Below are 18,136 nucleotides of genomic sequence, written 5' to 3' on the forward strand. Positions count from 1 at the left end.
CCAATTTTGTGGTATATGCTGTTTGATGCTATGTAATCTCTTGACTTGAGAGTCAGTAAGTCAATGGAGTTTGAGTCAATATTATTCAATAACCTCCAAGGGCATCATTTGTGGATGCCCTGTTTATAATGGAGAAGTCTGGCAGGCGATATGCTCAGCCAGCTACACTCTTCATTGTTGCTATTTGTCTCATAAGTGGCCTCTCTAAAGTCATTTTATGGCTATATAATGAATGTTTTCCATAGTCAGAACTAGATAAAAGGACAGCTGTCTAGATTCCCATGTGTGTTTGCATGTTTGCCTAAGTGCAGGTACATGTGTGTAAGTGGATGCATGCAAATGTATGTGTGTGTGTGTGTGTGTGTGTGTGTGTCTGTGTGTAGGCCAGAGGAACTTCGGTATGGTTCCTCCCTCAGTCATCAGCTGGGATAAGTACTTTTACACCTCTTAGTGTGGGTCCTGGAAACTGTTCTCATGCTTGCAAGGCCAAGCAAACCATCAACACAGTCTTCATTGTGAGTCTTGATTATTTACTTTGTGCTCATTAAAACTCAACAGAACTACCCCTCTTTAAAAGTCAAGGGTTTCTTGACAAATGTCATGGATCCAGAGAATAGCAGAATCAATGGCCAAGGTCACATATACAGATAATGGCAGACTCAGTGACTATTCAAACCTGCCTGGTGTCAGACTCTTTCAGATAACTATTCCTCAAAGTGTGTCTCATGTAAGATGGAGAGGAACCCTCATTCATCTTTGTAAGACTCCTGTAGGACTAGCGGTTTTACTTGTTTCTTTTCTTTCACTTTTCAGACTGTGAAGGATGAAAAATTCTATAATTACTCTCCTCTAAAGGAAACAGAAATATTAAATATGCTTATTATTAAATGTTACATGCTGTAAATAGTAAGTATATATTTTGAGTGAATGAGTAAGCTTCCATCATAATCAAATCGTCACACATACTGGCTGTATAGGAAAAGCCCACACTGAGTCCATTCAGAATTAGAATTGTTGCATATACAAATGTGTATACACACAGACATTTTTTGACACAAACTCCAAGTTGGCTTTGAAGTTATGGGCAATAGTCATGCTTCAGTTTTCCAAGAGCTAAGATTAGGAGTATGTGCTCACATACCTGCCTGCTACCTGAAATTTTTTTTGCAAATATTGTAACTAATTATTTTGAATAATTACTTATAGGTTTAACCTGATCTGGATTCATCTTATCTGGATCTCTATGCTAATTGTACCAGTCCTGTGGTTAAATATTGTTTTGGCCAACTCAAATTAAATTCATTTAACAGTGCAGGGGAAAAAAAATGAAAATTTGGCTTGGTTTTGCCTTTTTAGCACGAATTCACCCACTTTAAGTTAGGGGAACCACCTCTTCTTTTTTTTTCATAGTTGAAACATTTTAAATCAGCTTCAAATCTCTATCCAAGTCTCACAATGCTCAAAGAGAACCTTTGGAGCAACTCATAGACACAGTGTGGAAATCTATCCCTCTGCCCATCCAACAGTTCCATCAGATGATGCAAGGGGGGGAATTACATGGTCCAAAAAATTTAGGTAGGCTTATGTTTCATTTTCAAGATTCACTGCACACATCACGGCAACCCGTGTATCAGGTAGCACAACAGAGAATGGTGGTTCTTTGTACTTTGCAGCCTCACAAATGTAACTAGTAACACAACAAAACCTATCATACTTCCATAAAAACAATACTTTTACTATTTTTTTTACTGGTGTGTGTGTGTGTGTGTGTGTGTGTGTGTTAATAACTACTGGTTTAAATCATTTTTTATCGTTGCCAATTACTTTAAGTAAGTTAAAAATATTTTTGAGTAGATCATATTATTTCAGCTCAGTACAACACTCTAAATTTTCATTATTAAATGCCCGGGTAATTTTCATATTTAAAATATCATTGAAAAGAGAATCAGGCAGTCAAATGTGGTTGGAATGCTTAATATTATATATATTTTCCTATTATCCTTTCATAAATATTCTATGTAATATCTAACTATTTTACCATGGCAAGGCAGAGACTTTTCTATATAATTTTTAAAGATTTTTTTAAAAAGTTATGTGCATATATGTACATGTGCACCTGTATGTGGGTAACTATGGAGGCCAGAACAGGGAGATGCATCCACCAGAGCTGGAGTTACAGGCAGTTGTGAATTAATTGTCATGGACGCTGGGATCAGAATTGAGGTCCTCTGGAAAATCTTTCCAGCCTGGAGAGTGTGTTCTCCGACATATAAAAGTAACACATTTGAGGGATTTGAGGGATACGAAAAATGCATTTAGTTTATGGTAAGGGTGTGATTCCCTTGGAGTTTCTAAACCTACATCCTTAATAAAAGCCATGATTCCTTGGAGTACCTATGGTGGTTTGAATACAAATGGTCCCCATAGACTCGTTTGTATGAATGCTTGGCCCATAGGGAATGGCACTATTAGGAGTTGTGGCCTTCATAGTTTGATGGAGGAAGTATGTCACTGAGGGGAAGGGGATGGTAGCCTTTCAGGTCTTACAAGCTTTAGTCTGGCCAGTATGTCAGTCTCCTTCTGTTGCCTGTGGATCAAGATATGAAACTCTCAGCTCAGTCTATAGCACTATGACTCCATCCATGCCACCATGTTTCCTGCCATGATGCTAATGGACTAAACCTCTGAAACTGAAAGCTAACCTCAATGAAATCTTTTCCATTATAAGAGTTGCTGTGGTCATTGTGTCTCTTCACAGCAAGAAAACCCTAAGCTGTATCTGTAAGAAAGGTGTGTGTGTAGACAGACATATGTGGGCAGGCATGTGTTTAAGTGACCTGGAATTCTTAGAAAGTGATGTGTTTTCTTTTAACACCCCATAGAGTTATACTGAGACCAAAGGGAGAAGTGAGTTTCATCATGTTTAGAGGATTTGAAAGCTGTCCTTCAGGAGAATATCCTAACACCTGCCAGAAGATGATAGAACAGAGTCCTCACTGAGATTTCAAAGTCCCACTCATGGAGAATATCCTAAAATGTCAAGAAAAGACTCTTTATTCATAAATAACTGGTAAGCAGTAATTTATGCCTGTACATTTATCTCGAAAAGTCAATAACCATCCATTTTGGTTTGTTTGATTTTTTTTTTTTTTTGCAAACTCTACATAAAACATCCAAACGGGCCATTTTGTTCAGTACAATATAACATAGCTGTTTGGCATTACCAAATATATATGTATATATATTTATAGATATGTACATGTGCTGAAAAAGAAGCCGGTGCATCCTTGCTAAGGAGTCCATCCAAGTATTTACTGTACAACATTCAGAATTTACACTGATAATACAAGGCACAAAAAGTGTGGTATGAAGCCAAGGCCATGCTTTGCTTAGACCCTCTCCCGTGGCTCGCTCTCTCCTCCAGCTTCATGTCTAAGTTAGTATTCAGCTCTGTTTAAAATGTTATTTCAAATTTTTTGGCTTTGAACACATCAAATGAACATTGAGAGTGGTATGGGTTTGAAAAATGAATCATTTGAAAGAACGCCCCCACGTACCTTCCCAAAATAAACAGAACAAAATGAAATATGTTTTAAATTCTCCTTTATAGAAGGAGGGAAATATACCACCCACATTTCCAAGTTTGGGCTTAGGAAGATGAGTCAGCATTCCTCTACCTGTCCAGGTTTATAAAACTTCTAGGTCATGATTTTTGGAGTGTGTGTACCAATCAGACCTAGTTAAGAATGGGAATGCTGTTCTTCATCTGGTGTAGAGAAGGGGACAGCTGTTTTCCTGACTGGGATTTTGACACTTGGGTTTTTCCCTTCTATTGAGAAGTGTTCTTTGGGAGCAGGAAGCATCTAGGAGGGGCCTTGTGGGGGGTTTCTATTCTCAGCGTTTCTCCCAGGAAGCTCTGGTGGCTGTATCCTGGTGATTCTCCTTCTCCCCACTCCTCATCCTTGCTAATAAAGGAACATTAGAATTTCTGCCTCCACATTGGAGCAGAATGCTTGTGTTTTGGGAAAGGGGTCACATGGCATGACATTTGGCTAACATATTTAAATGTCATGTTTTCATCAGAACCCTAGTTGGCTCATTACTGGCTAGAAATGTATTTGATTTGAAGGTTATTGTACAACTTTCCCAATTCTGGAATTTAGGTCTGAATCATTTCTTTTCTTTCTTTCTTCTTCTTCCTTTTTTTTAAGAGTTAGATAAATTCTAGACAAAAGGGCATATTCATTATACCCACACCTTTGGTGAAAGTATTTGACACATATTTCTATTCCCGAAAAGAAAATTATTACCAGATTCTCTGATAGATAATAGAATCAAATGGTGGAACTTCGTGGGAAAAAAAAGATACAACTCCTGCTAAAGTTAATACTGATAAGGGCAGGGAGAATTTAAGCTTACGTCTAGCCAGGATGCTTCCTGCCTTTTTTTAATCTTTGGGTTTAGATACATGGTAGGTTCGAAGACATGAAGTTGCAATGTTACTGTCTTAGGGCCACTTCGTGAGGACCCCCCAAATCCATGATCTTCACAGCAAAAGGAAAAAAGCAATGAGCAGCTGCTTCAAAAACCACAATTATTCTATGCGAGATAAACTTCCTACTTCTGCTCACGGTACTACACACTAGTGACTAATAGCCAGGCCTGGCGCCATCCCCTTTGATTCTCAGAGAAAAAAAAATTATAAATTGCCATTTCAGTTTTGTTGGTGACCCTGTAATGGGGATGTGAGGAGTCCACAGTAGACACTGGCTCTCCTAGAGTTGCTTCTGTAAAAGACACCACATGCTGTCAATACAGCCAAACAGCTTTGTCACCGCAGCTTTCGAAAGAGTTTGGAAAAAGAAACACAAAATATGCAACACATCTAAGATTAGTAACATTTTCACTTTTGTGACATTTGACAAAATACAGTTTTGCTTGTAGTTCAGGAAAACTCTATGCGGACAAAAACAGTGGCAACTACTGAAACAGTGGCCCTTCAACTGTTGGCCAAAAGCATCAATGTTCAAATACAGCGCTATGACAATGAACACCAAAAGGATTAATAAAATGTGGTCCCCATCGGTAAGCCCACACTTTTGTTCTTGAAGGTGCTGTAATTATCACCTGTAGTCCAGGCTTTGGGAGTTACTAAGGGTTCCAGTTTTGCAATGCTTCATGAGAGACAGAATGAAAATGAACCACGCAGTAGGCCAGAGAAGCACGTTTCTCAGCTCCTTCCTCATTTCTGCTGGAATAAAGACCTCAGAGAATGTTGCCTTTAGCATGTCTGATAGCTCTATCACTCAACACATTTACAGAGGCCAGGCAGACCAAGAAATTGAAAACATCTGAAAGGAAATAAACTAAAAGAGAAACATATCCAAAGATTTTGTTAACATTCTGAAAGTCACAGGTAAATTCAGTCAAAGGGTGTAAAAGCATTCATGCCATTTTAATTTTGTACCTTTGTTCCTCGTGTTTGATATTTAGTGTATATATATATTTTGTCTAGGAAAAAAAAATCACTGCAACAAATCCAGATATCTTTTTCCAAAGAGAACCCAGTATGATTTGACTTAATGGTCCTTCTCACAGCCAAATGAAAGGAGGAGAAGAAGAAGAAGAGGAGGAGGAGGAGGAGGAGGAGGAGGAGGAGGAGGAGGAGGAGGAGGAGGAGGAGGAGGAAACCAGGACCACAGCAGTTTGAAATAAAAATAAGGGAAAAGTTCCTCTCTTTAAAGGGAGCTTTATCAATTCCTTTCATCTCTTACAAAAAGGCCAATAAAATTTTTGTGGGAGTACATCTGAGTTTTATGAGTCTGCCCGCACTGGTAAATGAAGGTTGCATTTAAATCTACAGAACAAGTTTCTTTTTGGATTAAAGAATGTCAATGTAAACCACGAAGACTGTGTATGTGAAGTTGTAAAAACCGTAAATTAACATAATGATGCTCTAGTCTGGCAAAGCTGTGGACCTCACCATTTGGGTGGCATAATTTTAACTCATGTTTAAAGTGTAACTATTAGACTTAATGTCTCCGAGCACTGAGAAATTTGGCATTGAGTAGGATTATTTTTGTAAAAATTTTATATAACCTACCAAGTATTTAAGGCCACTTTTAATTTTTGTTTCATCTTGCACTAGGACAGCGATACTTCGAATTTAGTGCTCAGAGTAACGTGGAAACCTCTTCCATCCAAGACAGACATTTGTGTTGTGACAGGTGAAACTAATGTAAGAGCCTAAGGTCACAGTGAGTCATCACATGTTCAAGTGTGAACTAAGACTGTGTGACCTGCAGACCTTCCCCCAACACACAAAATCCCTTGCTCTGTAAATCTCACAGGCCTGGGTTCTCTTTGAAATTTCGTTGCAAAAATGTTACACAACCCTGGCATTCAAAGACCACAGAATGTAACGTATTTATTTCAAGATCCTGTGTAGCATCCTAGCAGAAATAAGACAGATATAAAGAAGGAAACATAAAAAGTCAAGGTGAACCTCACTGAACCACGGTCTGGGATGTGAGGTGATTCTTGTTGATGTCTCCCTTATTACCACATGTGATATTATGCTCAAGTGCACTTATAAACACAGGCCAAAAAAAAAAATCAAACAAACGGAACACAAAACCTGAAACTAATGAGGGAAACTGCAGACACATGGGATTAACCTTTATGCTGTTCCTGTTACCTCACCTTAAAATAACCTACACAGATGCCAGGACAATTACAATTTTTTACCTGTTTATAATATTATAAAAAAGCTGTAAAAAATCTACAAAGAACGTGTGTAGGTTCACACAACATATAAACAATTATAAGGCCAATTGGAAGGGAAAGAAGAGAAATGGGTAGGATAGGAATTTAAAACAACAATCTTCCAAATATACGTTAATATAAGATCTCTCTAGAATGTGTTGCAAATAGTATATTACCTAACCAGGGATGCTGATTCTGGATTCCACCTGCATCCGATCCTACCGTTCATCATTTCTCCGGTTTGTAGCTCATCAGCCATTTACATCACTTTTTCTCAAAATCTCTAGCAGTGATGTCACGTGGTTCTATCTGCTTTTTCTCTTTCTTCTTCACAAGGATGAGTAAATAAGTTGGGAATACTAGGGAAAAATGGTGTTCTTCTGATCCACGTATGGGATTCTGAGTAAGTCAGTCAGTTCTAAGATGATTCATTTGTTCAATCGAATAAGCCTTTGATTCCTGAGCAAAACAACCTGGTTTCTTTTGATTTGCACATGGCAAAGCCTTCTATATGGTATAGAGAACCTGATATATCACATGCTAGTTAGATAAATGGCTAACACATTCAAGAGTTCTTCAATGTCTGATCCATGGGATTATAACTTCAACCTGTCTTTTTATTAGTTTCACTTGGGAAAAGATTGCAAATAATTGTTTCCACACAAAGGATCTATACAAACAATAGCATTATCATGTCCTCATTACCAAGGATTCTCTTTCTTCCTATTTCTGACTATGCTTTTTCAAATGTAATCATCCTCAAAAAAATGCTAAGTAGCTGCCCGGAAGTTAATGTAGGTGTTTGGCTTGAGTTGTCCTCGTTGTGGGCAGTTACTGAAACTTCCTCCAGAAGATGAATCTATCTGTTCATCTTCATTCTCTCAGGATATTGGTCAAAATGATGTAGTCAAATATAAAAATGTAGCAAAGTATAATATGAAGCTTGTGAATAATCTACAGATTTCAATTCTCTAAAATATCACTGGTGTGTGTGTGTGTGTGTGTGTATGTGTGTGTGTTTGTGTGTGTGACTTAAAATGAAAGCTATGAGTTAATACTATTAAGGAAAAAGTATACATGGTAAGGCTAGGCAGTTGGAGCATGGAAGTCTCTCTGAATGATGCGTCTGGTTCCTAGGAAAGTGTTGTGGGGTTCTATTCCTTGGAGGCATTTATTCACTCACTCACTCACACACTCACTCACTCACTCACTCACTCACACCGGTGTTACTCAGAAAGGCTACCAGGTAAGTTTCCAAAAGACACAACAGCAGGGTGTCCTAAAGCCCTATTGAGACATACTGTGACAGCATAGTACAAAAGGTTAGAAGATTTCCAGAATCTGGATCAAAAAACATGGCAAAAACACATTTCTTATGTGAAAAATGTTGGAGCATTTGGGTTAATTACCCATCTCCTAGAATCCATGCTTACTCAAAGCCATGAACACCGGCAGTCTATACATTTTCCTGGACCTGGGCTAGCCTCTCTTGTGACCACTTCATGGAGTAAGCCATTTTGTAACAGCACTCTGACATTAGAGCGCCTTGGCGGGGAAGAGAGATTGGTTATCCTGCTCTGTTGAGTTAGGGGAAGTATGTTTCCATACTGAAATGAATAACTATGTTCTTTATTGTCTCCATACTGCAATCTTTCAGGATAGAAGAGAAAAGAGTTTTATCTGGGAGGGGAGAGGGTGGATCAGTGGGTGGGGGATGAAGGTGAGGTATCAAGAACTAGTTTGAGGTCTATCTCACTTCTTGATCTTGTCTCTGTTAAATGACTCATATAATAAGTGCTGGTGTGATATACTCAGATTTTAAATTCTAAATGTCCTCCCTGACATTGGTGACATCATACGAATAGGTTAGCAATCTGGTTTCATTTCTGAAAAGCTAGTGTTACCATGATTTCCAACCTCCTGGATGCCAGTTGGTTGGAATCTGAAAATCTGGTCTCAGAATCAGCTGGCCCTGTGGGGCAAGTCATTAAAAACCTGTTCCCACACATGGACTAAATCTCTGCCTTCCCGGCTTTATTGTTGTGTGTCTGGTTTTCAGAGCTACTTGTATCTACAGATACCTTCACTTTTATCCTCAACAAATCTGAGGAGCATATCCAATGTTTACCCGTGTGTGGACTCAGAGGAAACAGCAGAGTTCTCTTTTTTTCTCCCATTGTTAACATGTTTTACCTACATCAAACTCATTTTCTTCATCCAGGGATTCTCACTGACTCTCAATAAAGGCTGAGTTCCCCCAAATGCCCCTGGGCAGAAATCTGCCTCGTCTTCCCCACTTGAAGCCACTGCTTTGAAGCAGACCATCACTTGTACTGCCTCAAGAGAAGAAACAGACTAGAGTCCGTTTTGCCTGCTGTAGTTGAAGTCAGCATCATCAATCTGGGACTCTGTGATGTTTGATAGTTTCGTGTGTGTCCTCCCAATCTCTTCAAGGGCACAGGCGAGCGAGTCAAGATCTCCATCCTGTTGATGACGAGCTTCCCAGAGGTTCAAAATGACAGCAGAGGGGCTGCTTTGTGTAGCAAAATATGATAAATTCCTAGATGAAATTAAACAAAGGAGAGATAAATAAGAATGATAAGACAAATGATCTCTGTAAAGGAATCAGAATTAAGCTTAAAGGTTTATTTATTTATATTTATACTTTTGGGCTTGTTTTTCCTCAAGTATACCACATGAATGCAGGTTCCCTAATAAGACAGAGAGGGTGTTGGCTCTTCTGGAACTGTAGTTACCGGCAGTTGAGAGATTTCATGACGGTGCTGGGAACCAAACCATGATCATCTGCATAGCATTAAGTGCCATTAACTACTAAGGCATCTCACCAGCCCCTAAAATGACCTTTAAAGGGCAACAATAAAATAGTGGTAGAAAGTTACACAGAGGTAAGCCTGAGGCAGTCTGGTTTACATCCCAACACTATACTACAGCTATACATGACAATGATCCTAGCAGTTTCCTCTTTTGGGTCTCCCTGTGGTCCTTCCCTTTCTTAAGCTACACATGTGAAAATATATGTATGTTTCCCTGTTCTTTGTTCTCTTGGAATGTTCTTTTACAATAGTTTATATGAAGTAAACTCATTCCTTGTTTTTCAAATATTTTCCTCCCCACGTCCTTGACAAATATAAGAGCTGCCAAGCTTTTGTCTTCAATTTCTAACCACTCCTTCTTTGTTGGTTAATGCCTACTTCCCATTTTCTTGGCTAATTAAACTGTTTATAGGAGTTTTTTTATTGCCTTAGGTGTTGGTGCACTTATATATCTATCTACCACTTCAATCTTAGTGGATCAGAAATTCTCACTTCAATATCTCCAAATGACTAATTGTAAGAACTAGTATTTATGATCCTTTTTCTGATTCCTTACACTAGGATGTTTGTTTTTGAGCCTTCCTCTTTGTGGTTTCTTCCCTTGATAAACTCACCAGCTTTTCCTTTCTACTCTAGGAGATAGACTTCACTTATATATAAGCATGTCAGAATGTATATCACAGCAAAGGACTTGGAACTCTGTCTCTAAAATCTTGAACGCATACTGCATTGCTACATTCTATTTTCAAGTCATAAGAAATCCTATGCTCATGTCTATCATAGTATGACCTCAATGAAACTATGGAGATTTTACAAACACGCAAGCACACACACACACACACAGACACACAGACACACACTTACTTCCCCTTCATCTAACACCACACTCTGTCTTCATTCTTGACTACAAAAGTCTGAAAGCTAGAGATCCTATTTAATCATTGGCCGAGTCTTCCATAGCATTTATCATAATACTGTGACAGGCATTTATTCAACATCCATTAGCTGACATTAACTGAGTAATTGATTCTTACATGTCTTTTCTAGATGATATAGCATCTTCAGTGAAAGAAAAAAAAATGAACCCTAACCTTTTGGACAATAACTTTACTATGATGAGGACTAAGACAGCACAAAGGATTAAAGGTCACTGTTTTTCATGGGGACTTCTAAAGTAAGGACAGAAAAAATGTCATTCTCAGTGAAATTTCAGTGTTTTGGGAAGAAACTGTTTGTGGAACATTTTCTATTTTGAAGAGAGCAGCACTTTCTTCCAGTATTCCTAGCATATGATCACAAAGTGGGATCCTGGAAAGAACAGTTCACCAGAGAAGATGAGTTTCCAGTCAGACATGACTACTTATAGGAAACACATACATAGTTTATATACAATTGGTTATTTAAAAAAAAGCATACAAAGCAGTATTATTCCACATACCTTCAACTAAAAATAATTTTTAACAAAGGGAGGGACAAGGCCACCCCAGTAGCATTGACACTAGCCTCTAGTTCCTTCAGTGTTTTTGTGCCTTCCTCTGCCTCCTCCCTCATCATCACGCTCCGTTCACTGGCTCCACCTACAACCCAGCTTTGTTTTTTTTTTTTTTTTTAAATGGTGGTAAATGTCTATGCTAACAGAAATAGTAAATTCTGCTTGAGTACTTTGGAAGGATTCTGGCTCTTCATATTTAAGAACTTGGAGTTGCCGATTAACACTTTCTCCAGTCTGTAGGGAGATGTTTCTAGAAGTTGCTGGGTCTCACTCTATCCCTTTTCCTGAGGTTCAGGCAGTTCAGAACTGGAACGGATAGTGGGGAAATGGGCACAGGGTAGCAGGTGTGGCCATCTCTTTCCATATCAGTTTTTGGAAGGAATAAAAAGTTTTGATGATCTCCAGTGTTGTTTTAAAAGGCAACAACCACAGGCTGAGCTGTGGCTCAGTGGTAGAGGATAGCCTAGCCATGGCTGGATCTCCAGGACTCCTCTTCCCACAAACAAAATATAATCTGTAACCAAAAGAGCAATAGCATCACTCCTGTTTTACTCAGGGCCGCTGATGTTTTGTTTTGTTTTGTTTTTTTCTAGTAAACAACAATGGGCTTTTGTACTGTGACTGGAATCATAATGATCCCAGTGCTCTACTCCAGAGGTTGTCCAACCTACAGAGGCTCGATAGTAAATAGTTCTGGCTTGGTGGACCTCAGATGGCCTGCCTCTCTGCTGTTGCTGTGCTCTACCATGGCGCTACAAAAGTAGCAACAGACAACATTCATGTGAATGATGGCTGGATCTTAGGAAACCATTATGGAGTAAGGCTGAAATCAGATTGTCCTCTCCTTTCTACCTTTCTCACAACATTACTGTCTCGGTTTTCCCCTTTGATACATTTATAAATGAAACAAAAATTTTTAGCCAGATTTACCCTGGGGCATTGTACTCTTGTGATATAATTAGATGTCTACAGTCAAGAGCTAATTCTAACAAGTTAAGACTGAACTTCCTGCATTGTGTTTCCATTGAAAAAGCAATCTAGATGTCCAGGATTGCTGAACCTCAACATCTGACTCCCCAACATCTGATCAGACTGCAGGACTCTAAGACATTTAACCAATCACATAATTAGGGAATCTTGACACTTCAAGATAAACACTGTAATGCTTAATAGTGAACATCATCAAGCATTTGGTTTTTGGGTGGGAAATCAATCTTAAAAATATCCAGGAGCCCACATTGCATAGGAGTTCTGTATACATAGCCCAGAAAAAGCACTACAAACTAGACAGTGCCTGCTGTCAGCTACATGGTTCCGGGAAGCCTTGTGAAAGTGGAATAGATACCCAGGGCTAAAGAAACTGAATGTCTAAAGGAGGCAGAAATAAATCTCTCAATTGGCACAGATCTCTGAACATACTGTAGCAAGTGAAATGTGCTTCTGGAAGTAACTTTTAGACTTATTTCTTAAATTTACACAAACACACTTAGTATAATACATAGTTTAGAAGATATAAGATTTTATTAGTCTTAATCATTTTATTTGCCTTGCCATTACCAGAGTTTTGGAAAAACTCTGCTTCCTTGTGTATAATAATGATAATAATAATAATGAAAGAACTAGAAAAAACTTAACTAAACTCTTATTGCAACAGGCTATCTTTAAAAGATAATGATGTGGTTATATAGGGTGCATATATGCAAATGCAATGTGATTTTTAAAAAGTGTTAGGTCATATATATATATATATATATATATATATATATATATATATATCTGACTTTCTTTATACCACACTTTTGAAATTATTCAGATTCTAATAAACGAGTCTCATTTTTCCTCACAGTAACTCTGATGCATTTGGATACCAGGTGGTAAAAGGACAGATTTAGCAAACATTACTAGTAAAACATGGAATTCATGTTGATTTTAAGCAGTTTCCCAAAAAAAGTCACTGGTTCTCTCTTCCTGTCTCTCTCTTTGTCCCTCCCCTTCCTCTTTCTTCTCTCTTTCATCATGTTGTTATACTCTCCCTCCCACCCCCTCTCTCTCTTCACTTTTTCTCTCCACCCCCTGTCCCTTCCTCTCTGAAATTAACCCTAAACATCACCCTAAACCAGAAATTCTAAGTATTCAGAAGTATTGCTGAAAAAAACCATTTTCTTTCTCTGCAGAAACATGTTTATTATGCTCATTTTAGAGTCCTCAGATTGTTAAGCTATTCCCTAAACTTTAAAGCTTTTACAAAATCTGACCAATTGAAGTAATTTAGATAAGTAAGATTACTTGTGGTGGAGCCTGACAGATGTCATTTACCATGGAGACAGAAGCTCTAACCACTGCACTATGAGGTTAATTGTAGAATCTTCTAGGTTTTCAATTCAAGTCATTTCCCCAGAGCTCTAGACTCAAAGGGCTTGGTCATCTCTTGGATGGTGTCCAAGTAAGCACAATCACTAAGATACCAGAAATTATGGAATTATGGGTCACACTAAGATGATGAAACATATATATATATATGGTAGTGATGGTTTATGCAATTTAACTAACTGTGTATTGTTGAACATTTGATTTTTTTCTATATACCTGAGTTCCTTTTTGTTTTGCTTCTGTGATTAATTTCATCTTTTAGACTTTCTCATGACCTGGCCACATACATAATCCTTTCTGTAGAAGGCAGGGCCGAGACACCCTGACCAGTATCTCGTGCTTATCACGGGCCAACTGATAATGCCACACTTAAACATGTAATCAATCCACTTAATTTCCAAAATACACCTTCTATCTTATAACTGTGTTAGACCGAGAATGGAATTCAGATTAGGTTTAGAAGTTTTGGAAATACTTATGGAGACTACTTTGTTATTTACGGTATATAACTTGACAGCAGGGAAGAGTTTAAGAGACTATAACAAAATTCCACCAGACAGAGTCATCATAATTAGTATAGCTCATAGTTAATTCTACTGAAGAGACCCCAGCTAGAGACAGTACAGTGAAAGCTTCCAGGGGTTCTAGAACAATCCCCAATTGCAAATATTTTAGTGATTAGTTTACCTCTGTGCATATTCTTAATCACTTATCAAAGATTAAGTAGATTTCAGCCCTGGAGTAAGGGGAAGGCTGGTATCTGAGGTCACCTGAGCCCCAGGGAATGTACTGAAGGCTATCAAGCTCACACTGTACTTCCTTGAAACTTTTTTTCTAACCCTCAGACAACAAAGCTTTGCCTTTATTCACATATGGCTGGACTCCAGGGACCAATACACCACCGTCAAAAATGTCAACTAGTCCTATAATAAATGTGCCAATGAATGCTATTCTAACATACAGCAGGGGTCTGTATTTGAGCTACACCCAAATATCCTTAGCATTGGAGACTCATCTACTAGGTACAGACCATAATTACCTTCAGGATTGTGGCTTCTAACCAACACTGTCAGCCAACTGCATCTGTAACCACAAAGGCAGCAAGTGCAAGTTTCTTTACATTCTAAAGATGAAGATGAATAAAATGAAGAAGGAGGAGGAGGAGGAGGGGGGGAGGAGGAGGAGGAGGAAGAGGAGGAGAAGAAGAAGAAGAAGAAGAATCTTGTATATCTAGCTCAATCTTGTTTTTGCTATTAAAAAGCTTATTTTAGTACTATCTTCTTTTCTAAAGAGTTTATCAGTAAAATAAATAAATAAATAAATAAATAAATAAAGTCGAGTTGTCTAATAAATTGGAAAAAATTGTTTCTAGAATAGTGTATAGTTCTACTGTATAGTATAGAATAGGGAATTGAAATGCAATCCTAATGAAACAATATTAGTATCTCTGCTATCATCCTAATTGTTTCATTTAATGAGAGCCTCTTATGTGACCCAAAGCAACCCTCCACACAGTTCTTTAAATGCAAATACAAGAGAAAAGCCATTTTTACTGAATAACAGTAATTGGATAGATACATCGTAACCATTTGCTCTGCTCATCAAGCTCCCATCTCCAAATTTCAGGCTAGTAGGAAACTCAAGAGGCAGCAAAGCCACTGTCAAGGTAAAGCAAGAGGAGTCTCATGTGTGGCTACTACTGAGTGAGAAGGAGACAAGTTCTGTAAGTCAGATAAAAGAATGAGAAGGATGGGGCAGCTGAAGACAAGCTCAGATCCGCCATGCTAGCTTGATCTTCCTTAGCCCCTCCCAGAGTTCCTTTCTGCCTAATGTGTTATATGCTCCTGGAAAGAGAGACAAAACTGGACCTTCACTCTTTGGATAGTGTATAGAAGCCCCTGGAACTAGAAGTCTCTATAAGCTGCCACAAATGAGTACATAGCTAGTTACAGTCTGGTTTTAAAGCTCCAGTTTCACTCCTCCTGGGATGTAGATGACAATTTCTGGCTTTTGGAAACGAACAATGAGTGGCAAAGGTCAGCAAATCAAGATCTGGACGTTAGTTTGAGTTGGAATATATCCGTGGGAAAAATAATCCAACTTCAAGTCATTTTTTTTTCTTCAATCACCTTGAGACATATTTGAGAATCCTGAGGGCAAAGTAGGACTACAATATAGTAAGAGAAAAGCATTCAGGACTGACTGTCAATGAGGGAAGGGTAAAATATTTAGACCTCTCACTTTGCAAACAACTCAGTATGAGCTTCAATAGAGCCTCGCCTGTCCCTGAGAGGAAATGTGGTCTATGGGACAGGCTGATAAATCAGGTGATATCTCCACTGTGATTCCACTTTAAGGCATCATCTACAGACATATGAACATCATTAGCTTTTTCAGTACTGTTTTTAATGCTGCCTCTGAAGGGATTCATTCTGGCTGGCTGGCTGTGGGGCTCTGCCATGTTCATCTTTTTAAGCAAAGAACCGTGTTTAAAGGCGGGTAGTTTACTTCTTGAAAGATCAGCATGAACGTACCAGTGCCTGGAAATAAATAAATAAATAAATAAATAAATAAATAAATAAATAAAACCTGGAGCCATCCCTTTTCAAAGCTGTCCCTTGTCATTGCCCCTTGGCGCTAACAGTGGGAGCACCAGATCATAAAAAAGCTTCTTTACCATCTTGCCTTCAGGATGGACACCTGCCACTTACAATCCGCATACAGCTTGTTCACGGCTAAACCTGTCCCTAGGCTGTCTCTTTTCTGCTTCATATCGGCAGGCAGTTTCATGAGTCGTTGACTTCAGCAGAATGAAACCCAAATACCCACGACTCCGCTGCGTTGGGTCCTTCTGGCCTCACGGGCTTTGCTGATTTCAGACCCTGAGTCAGTCTGCTGAACTAGAACCAGAAAATCTGATTTAAACTTCATTGTATTGCACCTCCAGGGACCTACGTAATGCTATTGGCCTGTGCATTAATTCTCCTAGATGTCATGAAGGATTTTTTTTTTTTTTGAAATGCAGCCATAAAGGTAAAGGAGGTACTTTCTGGCTTCTAGCCTGCAGAATGAAGAAAACTCCATCTGGTGCGATCACAGTACATTTCAAAACAGGAACAAGGGAGGAGCTGCTGCTTGGTATGCATTCTGGACATATCTCTGTGCATCCCCCTTACCCCCATTCTTTACCTCCAAGGCCTGCTCTGGAACTTTGCTACCTTTGAGATTTCTGAGAAGTTCTTCTGACCAGACAAACAGGCTTCCTTATGACTCCCTGGGTCCTTTCCGTCTACCCTCTGGCCATTTTACTACTCTGCGGCTTCCAATTAAATGGGTTGACAGTGGGACTGAAAAGATCTGACCTCAATGGGAGAAGATTCTGCTTTTCATTAAAGGTCCTACTGAAAGCTGTGGAGGAATGAAAACAAGATGTCACCATGCCATTTATCAGCCACAAGGCTGGAGGACTTTCATTAGTTCTCAACTTTTACAGCGCCACCCATGAACCTAATACCTGAAACACACTTGATCTGTTTGAACAAGGTGGCTAATAAGAAATATGTTTCTCTGGCATTGCTGCCAAATTTTCAAATAAGTCTACTATTAGGGAAGGCCTTGGGAAAGATAGTTAATACGATGTAATTTTCTTCTACTTTGGCTGCTTCCTCTCTATTCATCCAGCCATATCACATGCATCTGTTCCCATGGCAACTCAGTAAAGCTTTGGTCTCACAAGAGTTTCTTGAATGTCGAAATCACAAGGCCGGGAATATCTAGTCACAGGCTTCACACACTAAGACATGCAAGAAAAGGCAATTTGGTTTGTGGCTTATTTTCTTATTAAGATTCATTTTCAAAAATTCCCTTGATCCTTGTTTATGTCCATTCTATTTCTGAGGAGACAGAATGTCTCTTCAGATCAAGGATCAAGGTTAGTGTCCTGTGAGAGAATTTATATCAACTATTCGAGGATTTATTGAATTTCTCCTAGGTTGACAGCCTCTATACATGTTTAACTGTAATTTAGAAATAAGTATCATAGAATGCAAAATACTGTCAGTTTAGATATGGTGGGATGTTGCTGGCTGAAACAGGCACTTTTTAAATATTTATTTATTTTTATGTGTATGAGTATGTTCCTGTATATGCATCTGTGCACCATGTGCCTGGCTGATGCTCATGAAGGAGGGCATTGGATCTTTGGAACAAGAGTTACAGCCAGCTTGGAACTGTAGTTGCTGGAAACTGAACCCAGGTCCTGTGCAAGAACAGCAGTGCTCTTAAGTAGGGAGCCATCTTTCCAGCACTGGAAGCAGATATGTAATCAATCCTCAGCAGTGTTTTCTAGTACATCTCACTAACCATATATGGGCAGAGCAATAGAAATTACAGGCTAAACATGTAACCTTGTATGTTTGTTCATGTAGCAAGTATGGGTGCTAAGTAAGAGCCAGCTCTGCTCACAGGACTGATAACTGCAAGGGCCAACTATGGTATTCTTCACTGGGCTCGGCAGAGTGTTTGATGTGATCCATGTGGCCAGACACCCTATCCTGTCTCATATTCTCACCAGGGTTTAGTCATGTTATTCCTTTTTTCCATGCTCCCTGTTCAGATCTCTCTCTCTCTCTCTCTCTCTCTCTCTCTCTCTCTCTCTCTCTCTCTCTCTCTCTCT

The 18,136-nt window shown here is 38.9% G+C and overlaps 1 protein-coding gene across 6 annotated transcripts in view; it reads right to left on the minus strand.

Moving 5' to 3' along the window:
* Positions 1–8,936: 8,936 nt before the first annotated feature.
* Unc5d (unc-5 netrin receptor D) overlaps positions 8,937–18,136 on the minus strand; it is a 514,815-nt gene continuing 505,615 nt past the window's right edge. For 5 of the 6 annotated variants that reach the window (XM_028768246.1, XM_028768247.1, XM_028768248.1 and 2 more), the window contains one exon: positions 9,121–9,325. In XM_028768246.1, coding sequence (XP_028624079.1) covers positions 9,121–9,325 — 205 coding nt within the window. Of the gene's footprint in view, positions 9,326–18,136 lie in introns of all 6 variants that reach the window. The other variant, XM_028768243.1, reaches the window with a different exon arrangement.

This window comes from Grammomys surdaster, unplaced genomic scaffold (genome assembly GCF_004785775.1).
Source record: "Grammomys surdaster isolate TR1022 unplaced genomic scaffold, NIH_TR_1.0 185, whole genome shotgun sequence".
NCBI classification, from domain to species: domain Eukaryota; kingdom Metazoa; phylum Chordata; class Mammalia; order Rodentia; family Muridae; genus Grammomys; species Grammomys surdaster.